Below are 18,372 nucleotides of genomic sequence, written 5' to 3' on the forward strand. Positions count from 1 at the left end.
ATTAAAACCAATTATATCACATTCATTATTTCAAATTATACACATATATATCAATCAAACCGAATGTTATGCCAAATCATCTAAAAAAAATTTTTTTTTTACCACCTTTCCCAATGCTGATTTCTCTTCCTCTTCTCTTGGTGTCTTGTTTCTACCAAGACGGAATGGGGAGTTTATGTTCTGGACCTAATAGTCAGGGGTCCCTTTAAACCATTGTTCATTCTAGCAGGATTATTACATCTGAATGAGCCAATGAGTTGAAAGCAAACCTGGGATGTATATTCAGATTCCAGGTTTTCAGATTTCAAATCTAACACAGTTCACTGGACTACTCTCACTCCCTTTTTTCACTGGCATTGAAGTTTCCAAACGATCCTAAGACCTCAGAGATGCAAATATGACCAATTACTGGCAATCAGGGTGGGCGGGGGGGGGGAGACCCTTTATCCTTGCACAAGGATGGGTTTGAATCATTTTCATTAAATCGAAATGTTGAAATAGACAAAGGACAATTTTTCTCCTGAAAGTACTTTCGTATTCATTTTAAGTACAGCTTATCTTTCTTTCCCTGGTTCTACAGCTACCTATGGAACTGCAGCAGGAGACCAGAACAATGGCTGTGATTGCTATATCCTAGGCACTTTGGTGACCAAGACCAGCACCTCAGAAGCTCAAACTGTGTTGAAGAAGAAGAAGCCCCAGGTGGTCTGGGAGGAAGCTCTACTGTTTCCAGTAAAGGAGGAGGAGCTACCTGAGGCAGTGCTGACTCTCACCTTGAGAAACTGTGATAAATTCTCTAGGCACAGCATCGTTGGGGAAATTAAACCGAGTCTGGCAAACGTGGGGGAGCCATATGGAACAGTACAGTGTGAGAAGATGAAAACATTTGACAAGGTATCCTATGAATTCTATAAGCTGACTATCAAACCTTTATTAGCCATTTTACAAATAGAACCGCGAGAAAAAGAGTCACATACAAAAGTATTTAAACTGCATACACTATTATTCAAACAAATTGTATTCTCTGGGAGGGAGTGAATATGCTGTGTGCGGATGATGCTGAACCCAAATGTGGACACAGTTCAAGTCCTGAATGCATTTTACTACATAGTAATAATTGCAAGGTTGTTCTTGAATCCTTTTGCCACAAGATTCAGTCTGGACTTGATGTCATGCTTTGGAAAAGTAGCAGCCTCATTCTGAAGTGCTTCAGGACCTGCCCAATTAGACTTTGGGTCTGATTCTGTGTTAGGAAAAACAAGATTTAATTTACCCCAACCACTACCATATGAAAGCTTCCCCTTTGACAGAAGTGGATAAATTTTGTAGGCACTATAGTTTCTCCAAAGAAGATAAATGCCTCAAATGATAGGCAAATACATCTAGGGGTTCTCTCTCTGTGTGTGTGTGTTGCTGGACACTTTTAATTTTGATTTGTTTGTTCCTTAAATGGAAACATTTACAATGTCTTTATTTTTTTGGCATAACTTTGGATAAATTTGCAGACACGGGAGGCTCTTCTGAGTATATGGATCCTGCAAAAGTTCAGAAGGTTATCTGCAATGGTTCTCCTGAAAGGACAGCATGTAGAGTTTTAGGGTGGGTGACGAAGGAACCACTTTAGCATCCCTAGAGTTTTGTGGGCAAGTGGTCTGCAAATACAGTGGAATCTCGGGTTACGTACCGTCCTCCTTACAAATGCTTCAGGTAACAAGCTCCGCTAACCTGGAAGTAGATGCCCCTAGTTGCGAACTTTGCCCCGGGATGCGAGTGAAAGTCGTGCGCCGGTACTGCGGCAGCAACGGAAGGCCCCATTAGCGAAAGCGCGCCTCATGTTAAGAATGGTTTCGGCTTAAGAATGGACCTCTGGAACGAATTAAGTTCGTAACCAGAGGTACCACTGTAGCAGAGAGATGTTTCCTGACTAAGATGCCTGTCAAATTTCAGACAAAGAGATCCAGAGTGTGTTTTTGTTTTGTTTTTGCTAAATACTAAAAGGGATTTATGGGGCTTGGGTGGCGCTGTGGGTTAAACCACAGAGCCTAGGACTTGCCAATCAGAAGGTCGGTGGTTCAAATCCCCGCAACGGGGTGAGCTTCCATTGCTCTGTCCCAGCTCCTGCCAACCTAGCAGTTTGAAAGCACGTCAAAGTGCAAGTACTGTAGATAAATAGGTACCACTACAGCGGGAAGGTAAACGGCATTTTCGTGTGCTGCTCTGGTTCGCCAGAAGCGGCTTTGTCATGCTGGCCACATGACCTGGAAGCTGTACGCCGGCTCCCTCGGCCAATAACGCGAGATGAGCGCCACAACCCCAGAGTTGGTCACGACTGGACCTAATGATCAGGGGTCCCTTTACCTTTACCTAAAAGGGATTTATTCTGTGGTTCATTTGTGGGCACAGATTCAGTGCCCCTAGGTTATACTGCCTACAGAGCAGCAAACAAAGTGTTTTGTTTTGCAGAGTAGGCTGGCTTGGGAATTGGAAACTTCCATATTGTGGGTCAATTTTCACCCAATCCAAAGCCAATTTTCACCCACTCGACTTGCCTAAGCTGTGTCTGCTTGTGGGGCAGGGAGGATGGAGGAAGCTTGAGAGAAGAAACTTCTCACCCTCACTCTGCCCTTCCTGCCTGACTTCTCTGTCTTTTCCCTGAGCAAGAAAGATTGGGGCTATCTGTGCATGAGCATGACAGGGGTGGTTGCTGCGCCAACTCAAAGTTATCCCAGACTAAGCTGTGTCAGTTGCTCTCTTAGCTAGCTGTGCAAGCCTAAAGAACCTGATTTGTACCATCACAGCTCCTGCGTGCAACAGTGGGGGTGCATTTTAGCTTGGGTGGTCGAGAGAACTCAAATGGACAGTGCTGCTCCACCTCTACAATTGCCCCCAACTTTGCCTCTGGGGTCACTATGTGGTTTGCTGCAAGCATCACATGCCAGACACAATAATGGCTTCTTAACAATGGGGCATGATTGTGCGGTGATAATGATGATGATAAATGACAAAATCATTTCTTGTGAATGTGAGAGCACCGTAACCCAGTAACAAGCAGTGTGTGAAATGGAAACAAACAGAAACAAACACATGCACTAAGGAGAATTGGGTAATAAACAACAATAATGTGACAGGCTGGTTTGGCTTACACACATTTACTAAGAAATTAATTATAAAGGATAGACAGTGGTCCAATAGAATCACTTGAGACAGTGACTAAGCAACTCTCAGGAACTGGTATTCATTGACATACTGCCTCTGCTACTGGAGGTAATATATAGCCACCATGACTTGTAGGCATTGATAGCCTTATATTTCATGAGTCTAACATGCTGTAGAGCTGCCCTGGTTGGTGGCCATCACCACATCCTGTGGGAGCAAATTCCATAGTTTGACTATGTGCTGTGTGTGGGGGAAAATGCTTCCTTTTGTCTGTCCTGGTTCTGCCACCATTCCATTTCATTGGGTTCTAGCAGTCTGAGGAGGAGAAGGAGGAAATATGCTTTCCCCATGCCATGGATAACTTTAATAGTAGTAGTAGTAATAATATAATTTATATGCCGCCCAACAAATTAAAAACAGCACAGTAAAATATCAAACATTAAAAACTTCCCAATGCAGGACTGCCTTCAAATGTCTTCTAAAGTCAGATAATTGTTTATTTCCTTGACATTTGATGGGAGGGAGTTCCACAGGGCAGGTGCCACTACCGAGAAGGCCCTCTGTCTGGTTCCCAGTAACCTCACTTCTCTCAGTGAGGGAACCGCCAGAAGGCCCCTCAGTGCTGGACCTCAGTGTTTGAGGATGGAGACACTCCTTCAGGTATACAGGGCCAAGGCTATTTAGGCCTTTAAAGGTCAGCACCAACACTTTGAATTATGCTGGGAGCTAATGTAGATCTTTTAGGACCGGTGTTATATGGTCCTGGTGGCCACATTAAAAACTTTTATCATGTTGTTCATCTCTTACTTGCCTCCCCTAGCCTCCAAATTAAAACGCTTCCAGCATTGTAACCTTTCATTTTAGGGGCATTACTCCTGGGATATAAAGGCAATAATACAACTTAAAATAGAATAAAATACATCCATAAATAGTTCTCCTCCTCCTTTTATACCCCTGTGAACTAGGTCAGATTGAGAGATAGTGTCTGGTCCAGCCTGCCAACCTCCCTACTTGGCAAGCCGCTTCTGCCTCCCTGGGTACCAAGGAGCTCTTTCCAGCCTGGAAACTTGTGATTGTCAAGATGAGGTGCCGCCCCTTGCCTAGGTCAGTTACTCCTTCTCCTAGGCAAGAGGTAGCAGGTGGTTAATTGCACCCCTGAAACAGATGGTCTCCGTCAACTTAGCAGATGGCCTCCAGGATCGGATAATAATACCAAGAATGCCAAGAAACTGCCCGTGCGTAGTTGGCGCAGGCGATCATATCCAATTATATCTCAAGGCTGACAGCAATATTGTTTCTCCTGCACTCGGCCTTCCTCAGCCACCCACACAACTGTGACAAGGCAGAGATTCTGTTCAAACCTGTAAGGAGCAGGTTAACTGTCTTTGAGTTGCGTGCCCCAGTTTCCGATGCGGAAGATATGCAGAGAAAGGCGGGTTTGCGTCATCGGGGACTTCAGAGCGGCAGCCATTACACAGCGAGCTTTAAACATAAGTCCTGAATCATTAATTGAGAGGCTAGGCTAGGAGGAAGCAAGATGATCAGAGAGAGGCAGGCACTCTTTTTGTCAGTACGCTTTCGGGAACGAGCTTGTTAGGATTTGTTTTAAAGCCTCGCATGCCCTCGCAACAGCATGGCTGAAAAATAATAATGCTGGCTCTGTCCTCTTTGCCATTCTCCAGTGAAAGCCCAGAGGTGAGCTCCTAACTAGCTCAGAAAGACCACACTGATTCCTGCTAGGGCTGGCTCAGTACCAGAACAACACTCGCCAGATCATAAAAAACACAGGCATGACTAAGTTTTAAGGCTCCTCTTGCATTCCTTCCTGCTGGCTTACATAAAATAAAATGATTGTATTGTGCCATCATCTCATCCATCGCTCACTGGGTTTATATACGGTTCTTGCTCATTAGTTTCACTGAAACAACACCATGAGACAAGCAGCTGCCATGGCAGACAGATTCGGGTGTCTTCAAGACAGCTGAGTGGGAAGCAGATCCAGACTGTAGCACAACATCCATTAGAGAGAAATTCTGCCCCACTTGAATGAATGGGAACTGCAGGAGAGCACTTTCCTTCCGTAAGATGCATGCAGGAAGGCTGTACTGATGGGGGCCTGTTCCACCTTTATTAGTGGGAAGAAAGGGTGCTGGATTTTTCACCTTGCACCCCAAAAAGATTTTTACTCGGTTCTTAAAACTTGATGGGCTAAGTTCATCCTATTTCAGTATTTATGTAAGCTAGCAGTGATGGAATTCAGTGAGGGCCTGAGCAGTCTGACCTACTTAGTTGCTATCATTTTGAAGTCTCAGTATCTAACCCTTTGCTTGTTTTAAGCTAACAGGAAATATGATCCAGAAAATTAACTTTCAGTTTGTTTATTTTGATCAAAATATTTTATACTGTTCAATAGAGATGCTAATGGCCAGTCATGCGATTTGATGAGCAGAGAGAGAAATACACAACCCAGCTGATCTTCACAGTAACAATCAAAGGACATTGTATTGGGGGGGGGGGCTGCTCCTATAGGTGCATGGGGCACACATCTTTTTCTCAATATAATTCTCCAAGAAGAATTCTCCAAGAAGTATTATGCCTGTTATGGTATGGAGTTGCTTCCTGGAATCATTGTAAAACTGTTTGTTTGTTTGTTTGTTTGTTTGTTTAGCTGTTTGACCACAGAGGTACTTTAAGCCAGTGTTTTTCAACCTTTTTTGGGCAAAGGCACACTTGTTTCATGAAAAAAATCACGAGGCACACCACCATTAGAAAATGTTAAAAAAATTAACTCTGTGCCTATATTATTGAGGTTATTAGCTGCTTGAGGTTATTATTGAGGTTATTACCGTGTTTCCCACATTTTAAGACACCGTCTTATATTTATTTTACCCAAGAAAATAAGCCTAGGGCTTATTTTCGGGTGTGTGTGTGTCTTTTTAAAAAAAATTTTTACTGTCATTACCGCAGCCAGCGTTGCTGCTGCTGGGTCCCGGAGGCGGCCTGCTGGGTCGGTGACCAGCAGCACTGCAGGGAGCGCCGGATTGAGGAGGCGGCCTGCCAGGTCGGCGCCCAGCTGCGCCGGTGTGGGACACGGGAGAGAGCAGGAGACTGAGCAGCCACTGCGGCATCGCGCTGCCAGAGACCCGCAGCCACTGAGGAGCTCACGGTGCCGGGGCTTGCGGGCGGCTCTCGCCTTGCCGCCCTTTTTCCTGCTCCCGGGGGAGACAGCCTGGGGGAGAGACGCCAGAGCTGAGGTGCCCCCCGCCCGCAGATCCCGCGCGCCGCCCACCTGTTGCCGCCGCCGCCGAAAACGGCAATGCTTAGGCCCCCCGAGCGGTCCAGGAAAGGCCCCCCGAGCGGTCCAGGGCTCGCTTCCGAATGCGCAGGGACAGGGCTGCACTGTTAAACTGTTTGCAAACTCCTTGCCCAAAAGAAAGCTGTCCTGAAGAGTGCCGGATCGAGGAGCCGGTCTGCAGAGTTAGCGCCCAGCAGCGCGGCGCTGGATTGCGGAGGCGGTGCTTCGTGCAGAGCTGCTGGGCGCCGACCCTGCAGGCCGCTTCCTCAATCTGGTGCTCCGCGCAGCGCTGCTGGGCGCCGACCCGGTAGGCCGTCGGATCAAGGAAGCGGCCTGCCAGGTCGGCACCCAGCAGCTCCGCACGAAGCACCGCCTCCTCAATCCAGCGCCGCGCTGCTGGGCGCTGACTCTGCCTGCTTTCCCCGCAGAGGCGCTTCCCCCTGCTGGCGCCTGCCAGGCTCCTCTGGGAAGGAACCACACGCGCTCAGCCAGCCAGCCAGCCAGGGATCCTGCAGGTGCGACGCGGCGGCTCGCCGCCCCACCGCCGTCTTTTCCCCACGGCACACCAGGCAACAACTAGTGTGCCGCGGAACAGTGGTTGAAAAACACTGCTTTAAGCATGTTAAAAGACTTTGGTTTGTTTTTTTAAAATAGCTGAATTTTGTTAAAAGCATGTTAAAAGACTTTGGTTTGTTTTTTCCCCCTATAACCTTTGTCAACAGATAGAATGAAATTAATCCAGTTCTCTTAAAAAATAAAAATAAACTGGCACTGAATATAAAATAAGTTCATCCATCCCTATGATCCATCATTTAAGAGAAGCCTCTTCTATCTCCTGTTACAAAAGCAGTCTACAAAGTGATGCTCTAAACAGTGACTCAGATGAGAGGAATGAGATGGATGTGTCAATGGCATTCAGATCTCCAGCATCAATGCTGATCCTTCCATTTTAGAGTTTCCCTGGAGAGGCTAGGCTTTCTAAACTAAGTGTGAGGCACGAGTTATTCCAGGCAGATAAAGTTGGCAGCTAGCGTTTCATAGAAAATGTATCTACTCTCAGAAGACAGAACATGACTGTCCCCATCGGTACCATCTAGCCAAGTGAACGAAAAAAATTTCTGAAATATTTATAGCTCCCCTAATGTGGATCTTGGATAAAATATCCTAAAAGTTTGCTGCTTAGACATTGACATGGAGGCAGTATGAATGAGAAAACACATAATCAGGGGCGTAGGAAGGGGGGGTGATAGGGGCGCTCCGCCCTGGGCAGCGCGATCCTGAGGGTGCTATTGCGGCTGGCCCCCGCCCGCACTGGGCGCCCCGCCCCCAGAACACACGCCCCGCCCCCAGAACACACGCCAGCCCCGCCCCCGCCTGCTCTCCGCTCCTGGTGCCGGAGTGTGAAGCTCCACCACTGCACATAATTTAATTTAAAATCCCTTTGGACTTCACTCCCATAATACAAATGTTGGGTAGTGCACGGTTATTGTGGAAGATGTTGACCTGCTACTGAAAACTTCCTGGATCAGAACAGCAAGATCATAGTTTTGCATGTTCTGGTAACCTCCGGTCTTTCTTACTGTAATGTGTTCTACATAGGGCTACCCTATGCCACAGCTACCGGTAGTGCAGAATGCTGTTGCTGGAGTGCTGATCATATAACACTAATCTTGCACAGGCTACCTACTTGTTACCAACACCAATTTAAAGTGCTGTTGTTAACATATGAATGAATGAACAGTTCGGGACCTAGGTATTTGATGACACATCTCTTACCCTACAAGCCTACCCAAACTTTTGAGCTTGGTAGAGGAAGCCCTTTTTGCTATCCCCTGGGTAAGTGTTATTTACTTTGTGGGGACTTTGTGGACTGCCCTTCTTCTGGATGCATGGATAACTACCGTACATCTTTGATGAGCTTCCATCACCAACCCAATACATATTTGTTCATGGAGGTCTACACTGGACTTGATTAAGCCTTCTCTGGATCACAGGAGTGTTTGCTGCACACTGTGGAACTGTGCTATTTGTGGAAGCAATGATATTTTACTTAGGGTTTATGTTTTCTTGAGGGTTTTTGGAAACCACTTTGTGACCCTACAGTGGTTGACCAAAAGTGGTGATTTCCTCCCTACGTTCCATGCGTTGTAGTGCACCATGTGACTGGATCTTGTCATATGGTGAATTTTGCTGTCTCCACAAACAGCAGTCAATAACATGGACAGAGGGAGGGAGAGCCTACAGTTTCATAATTTTTCAAGTTCATGTTTATTGTTATGGCCAAAGGCCATAACAAACTAGTGTTAATAAAATAATACAGAACTTATATCCAGAAAATAAGCCAATATTTATTATGAAAGAGGGAGAGATACCAGAGATAACAACAAACTCAAACCCAGCTTGGTTTCAGATTAAACCTCCAAATCACCACAACCATTTATAGAGATTTTATCTAAAGTCCTTTTTCCTGAGTTTTTTTTTGGGGGGGGGGGCAATGCATAGGGGTCCAGATTGTGTGTTATGAAGCTATTCTTGTCACTCAAAAGACACCAAACCATTGGTGAGGAATTCCCATTTTTAAAAATGAAAGGCACAAAACATCAGCTTTGTGTCTTTCATAATATCTAGTTCTGTCCTTAAGATTTTTTTAAATGGGAATCCCTCTTATTCTTTAGAGGCGATATTACGTGGAGGGGTTCTGTTCCCTTGGCCTCTGAGTAACAGGTCTTTTCAAATAATCCTCCCTCTGTTGAGCATTAGCTATCAGAGATTACTCTTTTTCAGTTAGGAACACAACCGCCATAGAACCAGTTCTGATGAGTACAGTAGATGAATGTATTAAACGTACAAAATAATTTCTGCAAAGAAATTAAACAAATGGGATCTGCAATAAAAGGTTGCCGTACAGAGTTTTCCTGTTCATGATTCTAGCCAGCCACCTTTCCCAGAATACTCCATTCCACCACCACCCCCATCTCCCCAGTTTTCTATTTAGCCCCAATATATACTTTGCATGTTATGACCCCTGAATATGCCCAGTCTTCATTGCACTGTTTTGAGTTCCCTCCCCCCCAGTTTTTTTTTTAAAAAATAAAGGGTTTCTCTTTTTTTGTACTCCTGCAAACTTTGCATTTCTCCCAAAGTCTCTTAATACCTTCTTCTTGTACATGAATGGTGTCATGTTGACTTCATAAATATTGACACATTGAAAATGAGTTGCTTTTTGTATATAGGATTATTGAAGAAAACAGTTGTGTGTCGTCCCCTTATTCCTTTGCCTTTTCTATTCATTGTTGCATCTTTTAAAAGCACACATGTTCACTCTTCCTGCTTCTATGCCCCTTCTTTTTCTATCAGCTGATTCCCTATTGGAGTGCCATATGGTTTTCACTTAAAAGGGTTGGGGGAGAGTTAAATTGCCACTGCGATTGTTCTGTGTTCAGGGATATATGTAGAGAGTCGGACAAATGAGATTGAGAGAAAGAGAGGTCAGAAGTCTACGAGGTCAATAACTAAGGGACAAAGGAGAATTTTTAAAAACACCAGTAGCACTATGTGATCCTTAAGAAGGTCTGCCTTGGTTCAGAGAAGCTAGTGAACTGACAGTTCATTGAAAAAAAATGCTGCAGCTAAGCATATATATATATATATATATATATATATATATATATATATATCCTATATAATAAAGTGCAAGTGTCTCTGCATCCAGATTCCCTGTGTCCCGTTTTCCGCGCTACTGAGCATGTGCCCCAGGGACACAGGGATTGGACGCAGAGACTGCACGCACACACACACACACACTCTCCGAAGCCCACCCCCACCCCTCTGCCCTGCACTGGCTCAATAAGCAGTTAAAACAGTGGCCACCAGGTAGAAGGCAGGAGCAAGGCTCCTAAGCAGGGCAGGCCCTCTCTCAACGTGCCCAAGGGCCTGAGGAGGAAGCTGGGACGACCCAAAAGTCGAGGCCCCGGCTTCTCCTCACTAACAGGCCCGAAATTGAGGCCCAAACAGCGCAAGCAACCGGGAGACCCCTGCTGGACTGGAACGGCCAGGAAAGGCGCGGGGAGGCCACCGAATGCTCAGCGCCAACTGCGGGACCCTCAGAAAGTGCCGGGGCAGGCGCAAGCCCCCTGGCGGCAAAGCTCCCTCCCGGATGCAGCAGGCAACTGAAAAACAGCCACGGAGGCCAACAAAAGTAGCGGGAGCCACCACCCCCCGAAAAACTGGGCGTACACCCCGGAGCAGCCGCCCCGGCCGTCCAGGAGCCAGAATTCGGCCACTGGGCCCTGGCAGCAGCAGCGCTATTGATGGGGGAAAATTAGGAACCAAACGGCAGGCGTAAAAAGCGTGCGAAAACAGGGTGGGGAGGGATCCGCACTCCAAACACAAGCTTCAGAGGGGGTAAAGGAAGAAATACCCCTCAGCTGAGCCCGGGCTGTAAAGGTAAAAAAGGGGGGGACTTTGGCTTGGGGTTTGGGAATAGGGAGGAAATTAGGGATAAATTAAGGATCAAAGGGAGGGGAGAAGGAATAATCAATTAGACAAGGAATAAAAGCCCCCCCCCCCACGCCGCTGCCACCGAAAAAGGCCGAATGTTCTAGCGCCCGTTTATTAAATGGGCTGAATGACACTAGTATATATATATATATTCCCACTGCGTGCACGGATGTAACACCCTTCCTCCGTAACCGCTGAACCGAATTGCAACAAATTTGGGCACAACGTACCTTGCCCATCAGAGAGGGACCTGGCATAATCCCCCCCCCAAAAGCACACCTTTCATACCTGAAATAATGATTAAAGGCAAAAAAGTGATGCGCAAATTATACATCACCAGCAGAAGCTCTGAAGACTCCAGCAGCATCCAATAGAAAGGCAGATCACGCGCTGTCACCAGCAAAAGCTCTGAAGGGCAGAGCCAATGTCATCAACCAAGCAACTGAAACCATCAAGGCGGCCATTACCAGACAACCCACAGAGTCAGGCCAGAGCCAAGGACTGGAGATACAGGGCAGAGGCCTTGGCTCGCATTTAAATACTAGCCCAAGCCAAGGCCGACAGACTAGGCCTCGCCTCTACTTTAAAGCCTACAAACTAGGGCTCTGCTCTACTTCACAGACTAGGCCTCACCTCTACTTTACAGCCTAAAGACTAGGCCTCGGCTCCACTTTACAGACTAGGCCTCAGCTCTACAGCCCTTTAAATACTATCCCGAATGGAGCCCTGGGTGGGGGAAGGAGCCCAAATAGGTCATGGGCTGATGTAGGGTGGGGGAGCCACAGGGTGGGGGAAGGGGGCACAGGATACCTCATGGGTCGCTACAGGATAGGAGTAAACACAGGGATGAGACACAACCACCGGGGGGGGGAGGAAAAAACACATAGTCCAGAGGGAAACGGACATATCCTCCCCCTTTCCTGGGAAACATTGACCCTGAGCATAGCTGTCAAGTTTTCCCTTTTCTCGCGAGAAAGCCTATTCAGCATAAGGGAATTTCCCTTAAAAAAAGGGAGAACTTGACAGCTATGACCCTGAGTCAGGCACAGCAACGCGTCATGGATCATCACAGGGTGGGGGCAGCCACAGGGATAACCCACAGCAACGCGTGGGAGAGTCAACTAGTAGTTCATAAAGGCTATAATCCTAAGGGAGGTGGGAAAGGACATAAAGGTGGTTCAACCACCTTCTGTGGGCCTTGCAGGGGCAGGACAGGCAGAGTGAAGACAGCGGAACAATCTTGCATTCCTTCATGTGTTCCATGGCCTGTTTGTTTTAAATTAAGTTTTTTAAAAAACATATTCCCTCCTATTGGAAACAACGAGAGGGATCGCGGAAAGATTTAGACACACTTAAAAAGCATGTTTAAATTTTTCCCAAGTTTGGGGTATGGCAGGGGGCCAGGAGGGCTTAGAATCCTTCATGTCCCAACCATGTCTCAGCATGCCTCTGGCACACGCTCCGCTCCGTTGGGCCCTTCAGACATCAAAACTCCAACATTGAGGGCTTGAGAGGAGCTATCGTAGTAGCAAAGGAAAGGCAGCTTTTCCTCTCTAATTTTGGAGCTCTATTCCTGTATTCCAGCATCAGGGGATAAATCCTGTTCATCCTGTGGGGACTGACACATCTTCCCGGGGACTATAGGATTGCAGCCTAGGTATGCATGTCAGTGTAGTGTCAAGCCAACTCGCCAGATAATATCCAGTGTCTCTTCTACTAACATATGCAAATGATTCAATTTAGACTGAGTTTCCTAATAAAAGGTGCACGGAAGAAGGGAGGTTCCTGCAAGAATTTTGTTATTTAAACCGACTTCATTACTAATTTGCTAAATTCATTTATTTTTAATTTATTAAAGTTACCTTGATTTCCTTATTCACTAAGTAAAATTACATTGGTTTCTGTTTCTCTCTTTCCTTTCTACTGTATCCTTTTGTCTGTTCTGCTGCCACTAGAGACAATGATGAACTTATTTTGGTGGTCACCTTTTGGCAGCCACCATTTTTTATTTACCCTTAATTTCCCAGACATCATGGCACCCCCCCCCCCTGCACCAGCAGCTGCCATTTCCCCCACAGGTACAATATCTGAGGCATTCTGGGAAAATTAAATAGCAGCTACTAGAGGGCACCCACTAAACTCAGTTGCTGCTGCTGGAGAAGATTAAGGCCCTTGAATCCCTGAATGAGTGGCGAATGGTATGAATGGGATAACGAAAACAAACCCTTTTGTATCTATTAATTACTCGCATCCTTTCTATAATAACAAATGAAAATTGAACCAAGTTGGCCCCATTCAGTTCAGGTGTCCCTCCCTCATTCATAGTGAAATGTGTCACATCCCTAGAAGCTACCTACTAACTGCCTGATCCTATGAATCAATTTAAGCTTCTGCAACACAAACACACCCCTATGCTTGGTTTACTTGCCAAGGAACCTCTTCCTCTCCTCTCTTGTTGTCAGTGCTCATCAACACATTAGAGCTCCTTTGCAAATGCTGGCTTTAATTGCTGTCACCACAGCAATTGTGTTATTGATTTGAGTTATTCTTTAGCGCTGTGTGCTAGAACTGTCACTGTAACAGCTCACATAACATAATCAACAGCTAGTAGGAGAGGAGAGGGCAATGTTTCACAGAAAGATAATGGGAGAGTTTTAAATCTTCTTGATGCCTCCCAGAACAGTTATATTTATTTCACCTCCTTTTGCATTTTTTGAAACTCTCTAAAAATGTCTAACCACAGCATTGTGGGGAGCTTGCAAGCAAGCTCAAACTTGCATGCAAACTTTGAAACGTTTGCCTCTTAGTCTGAACCCCCTGCCCAGCAATCCCAGATGCTGATGAACTGGAGATAAATAAGATGTGAAATATCTGCTCCACTCCAGTGTAGAAAGGGAGACCTACATATGTAAGCAGCCTTCACCAACAGCCAGTGTTGCAGGTTCGATCCCCATATAGGACAGCTGCATATTCCTGCATTGTAGGAGGTTGGACTAGATGATTCTCAGGATCCCTTCCAACTATACAATTCTGTAGTTCTGTGTTTTGATGTACATCTTGATGCACACCCACTGGAGCTTGTTCACACTTCTGCTTGTTCTATGCCTAGAAAGCATGAATCCGAGAGGTTTTCCACATCTTGTGCTTTCTAGGCATGAGTCTGAATGCTTTGGGTTTTTTTGTCCTGCCACTTTCCCTGGGAAAACCCCCACTATTTATTGCTGAATTGGAGCAAATGACAATCAGTGGAAAAACTGATATTCCAAAAAAGCATTTGTTCCAATTCAGTGGTAAGCAGCAGGTTTTCCCAGGGGAAAATGGCAGGATAAGCAGAAGTGTGGACGAGACCTTGATCTACAATGTAACGGTCATTCAAGCCCTAAATAAGTAGCAATATGAAACTACTGATATGAATAGGGATGTCCATCCTGAGCCACTGAATAGTTGGCCACCGAATTCGGCAAGCTGATATCAAACTGTATTGCTTTAAAACTCTTTAACAGGATTTTAAAAAAAAAATTGAAAAAAGTTGCTCAAAATCCAATTTCAGAATGTGTGTTCTCCTCTCCCAGATCTAAAATTATTAATTCTGAACTTTGCTAAAGTGTGGATTTCTGCATAATTTTGTTTTGGCTTTGCAACCATCTCCCATGGACCTCATCATGCCAATATAAGACAAACAAACAATGTAGTGTGATGTGACATGTGAGACAGGTGAATTAAGCTTCTGCCTCAAAACAGGAGCATGAGGAACTCATGGTGGCCTACTGAACCACATATTCTTCTGAGTCTTCTTTGCCGCCATCACCCTTCATTGTGCAGTTGCTTAGTCCTTTGCCTGGACTAATGTAGAAGGTGCAGAGTACATTCTTTCCCCATTTCTCTCACTGAACTGCAGGAGCCAGATGGAGGCTATGGAGAAGTTCTCCTTTCCATCAGCTATCTGCCTGCAGCAAACCGTCTGCTTGTGGTGCTCATAAAAGCCAAGAATCTCCACTCCAAACAGCTGAAAGAGCTTCTCGGGAAGGGTGAGTGTGAAAGAGGGACATGTTAATGGGATGCAACCACAGACTTTGCCTTTCTATTAAGACAGGTAGAGAAAATATATTTAAGTAGCTGGCATAATGAAGTGTGCAGGCTTTGATTGAGTCACAATTTCCCTTTCTGCAGTTTTTTTTTTAAAAAAATAAGCTTTTTTGATTCTACAAGATTAAAAACAAAGGGAGGCACCACCAAGCATTCCCTGAATAGAAAAGTTTTTAATGTTAGATGTTTTATTGTGTTTTTATAATTTGCTGGAAGTCACCCAGAGTGGCTGGGGCAACCCAGTCAGATGGGTGGTATATTATTGTTGCTGCTCCTCCTCCTCCTCCTCCTCTGCTGCTGCTGCTGTCATCTCATTAGATGGGTCTTAGGCAAGCTAGTGCCTCTGAGTCTCAACTTCCCACTGCTAGCTGTAATTTGAAGATAGCAATACTGACCTACCTCAGTGTTGCTGTAGCATATGCTGAGATACGGAGTACTTGGAACACTCTATAAAGTTCTGACTAAATGCTCTGTAGTGTTCATTCTAATGCCTTTCATTAAGCTTTCCAGTCAATAATGCCTAATGTCTGCTTGCTTGTCCATTCAGCTTTGGGCAACATGGCCTTTTATTAGTATAAGTGAATCAATCGTGCCCAATAGTGCAATTTTGTAGCAAGTTGACAAGCAGTAATCTTATGCATGCTATGACACATGGCAGGCAGTGTTACAATCAGCTTCATGAATGAATTTGCATATAGCAGAGATGAGGGAACCTTTGATCCTCCAGGTGTTGCTGGACTCCAGCTTCCATCATCACTGGCTAAGGCTGATAGGAGCTGGACTCCAAAAATACCTGGAGGGCCAGAGGGCCTGCTGTATGGATTGTATATTATGGTGTGGTAAATATCAGAAACTTAGAGCCAAACTAGTTGTGATGGGACTGTCATTCACATTTCCACCCTGTTCCTCTATAGCAGGCACCCCCAAACTTCAGCCCTCCAGATGTTTTGGACTACAATTCCCATCTTCCCTGACCACTGGTCCTGTTAGCTAGGGATCATGGGAGTTGTAGGCCAAAACATCTGGAGGGCCGCAGTTTGGGGATGCCTGCTCTATAGTGTTCTCTCTCTCTCTCTCTTTCTCTCTCTCTCTCTCTCTCATCCACCTTAATACAAAAAGGAGCACACAAAAGTCACTCACTGAAACTTCTCCTACCTGTTAACTTTCCACAGGTGGTTGTTTCAGCAGCATTTCTCTGCTCCCAGCTCTCCTACTAGGAATCAAGGGAATGAGATGGAGATAGACATCAGCAGTGCATTTCCTTGGTCTCCTTTTACAGTTAAAGCAAGACCCCCATCCCTTGCCTTATACAAGGATTGGGTTGACACATGAAAAGAACCGGCATCCACCACAGTCACATCTAGTTTGGCCCTCAACGACTGCTGCAGTTTACCAATTAGATTTTAGAAGGCCAGGAGGAAATAGCATCAAATGACCGTGTGTGTTTTTAATCTATATCCCTGTCCCTGCAGATATATCTGTTAAGGTGACCCTGAAGCACCAGTCCCTGAAACTGAAAAAGAAGCAGACAAAGCGTGCAAAGCACAAGATCAACCCCGTCTGGAACGAAATGATCATGTTTGAGGTGCCCCATGATCTGCTCTGTGCCTCCAGTGTGGAGTTGGAGATGCTAAGCCAGGATGGAGATGATGGGCAGAACCGCTTACTGGGGAAATGCAGCCTTGGCCTGCATGCCACCGGCACAGAAAGGAACCACTGGGAAGAGATGCTGAGGAACCCCAGAAGGCAGATTGCTATGTGGCACCAGCTACACATGTAGCTATGGAGGTACAAAGGCCAACCAGCCCAAGTCCAGTAGACCTGGTCTCAAGGCTGGGTAGGGTGGCGTGGGGAATGAGATCTATGTCAACATTCAGAAAACCATGAAATGGACAAATTCACAAGCACAACTCTTGTTTTATTGGTGTTGTCTTTCGTTGTTTCGGCTGTAAGAACATTCTAGAAATGGGCTGAGAAAAGTAGCCAGCGGTTCATTTCTCTTTGCAGGACCATCTTCTTGCTTTCTACATAGGGGTCTTCTGCACCAGTGCAACCAAGTAACAAGTAACATTTACTTGCAGAAAGTGAGATGAAAAGTGATCTGATTCAAGACATTTAATGGGTGGCCTGTTTATGGAGCATGCATCATTCATTGATCTGTTTGCAGGAAGAGTATTTGTTTACTTATTTATTTCATAAAATTTATATGCCACTTGACTGTAAAAGAAAAAAACAAAGTGGTTTACAAAAAGTGTAGATGACATTGGCTATTTAATGAGCATTCGTTCTGATATGATTGCAGGAGGTTAGATAACACTGCATCAAAGCAAGGGTTATGTCACACCTCCTAGTGCATTTTCCTGTCACTTTTGTTATTGCAAAAAATCTTATCTTTTTGGGGAAGCGGGTTTGTTGTGTGAGAGTTCAACTATAATTACGCAACATGAATTTGCTGCTGTGAGATTGGATCCCAATTGAAAATAGAATGTTCTGGAAGTGCCCTTACAAACTTAAGAGGAGCCTGCTGGATCAGGTCAATGGTCCATCTAGCCTATCATACTGTTGTCACAGTGGCCAACCAGATACCTATAGAAAGCCCACAAGCAGGACATGACACAACAGCACTCTCCCCTCCTGTGGTTTCCAGCAACTGGTGTTCAGAAGCATATTGCTTCTGACCATGGGGGCAGAGAGTAGCAACTGGTATCCTTTACCTCAGTGAATTTGTCTAATCCTCTTTTACAGCCATTCAATTGGGTGACCATCACAGCCTCTTGTGGGAGCAAATTCCACAGTTTAACTATGTGCCGACAGTACTTTTGACTGTCCTGAATCTTCCAAAATTCAGCTTCGCTCAACGCCCACAAGTTATGAGGGAGAAAAACTTTTATCTCAATGAAATGGATAATTTTATACATATGAATCACGTGACCTCTCACTCGCCTTTCTTGTAAACTTAAAATACACTAATGAAGCAACCTTTCCTCATAGAGGAGTCACTCTGTCCCTTTGATCATTTTGGTTTCCCTTTTATTATTTTTTCCCAATTCTACAATATCTTGTCTGTAGTGAGGCAACCAGAACTGCACACAGTATTTCAAGTGTATTTGCACCATAGATTTGTTTAATGGCATTTTATTTTCAATTCCTTTCCTAATGTCCCTTGCACAAAATTTGCCCTTTTCATAGTTGGGTCAATGTCCACTACCTGAAGATCTCATTTCTGATCACACTCTGCCAGTATATATGTGACTGACATCACTTTACACTTGTTTACATTGAATGGCATTTGGTTTTTTATTGCCAATTCACTTGGTTTGAAGATGTCATGACAG

At 45.2% G+C, this 18,372-nt stretch overlaps 1 protein-coding gene across 1 annotated transcript in view; it reads left to right on the forward strand.

Moving 5' to 3' along the window:
- SYT13 (synaptotagmin 13) overlaps nt 1–16,817 on the forward strand; it is a 30,441-nt gene extending 13,624 nt beyond the window's left edge. The window contains exons 4-6 of the mRNA XM_035120446.2: nt 581–894; nt 14,850–14,979; nt 16,510–16,817. Of these exons, the coding sequence (XP_034976337.2) occupies nt 581–894; nt 14,850–14,979; nt 16,510–16,817 (752 nt within the window). The remainder of the gene's footprint in view (nt 1–580; nt 895–14,849; nt 14,980–16,509) is intronic.
- Nucleotides 16,818–18,372: the final 1,555 nt, after the last annotated feature.

The sequence above is a fragment of the Zootoca vivipara genome, chromosome 1 (assembly GCF_963506605.1).
Source record: "Zootoca vivipara chromosome 1, rZooViv1.1, whole genome shotgun sequence".
NCBI lineage: Eukaryota > Metazoa > Chordata > Lepidosauria > Squamata > Lacertidae > Zootoca > Zootoca vivipara.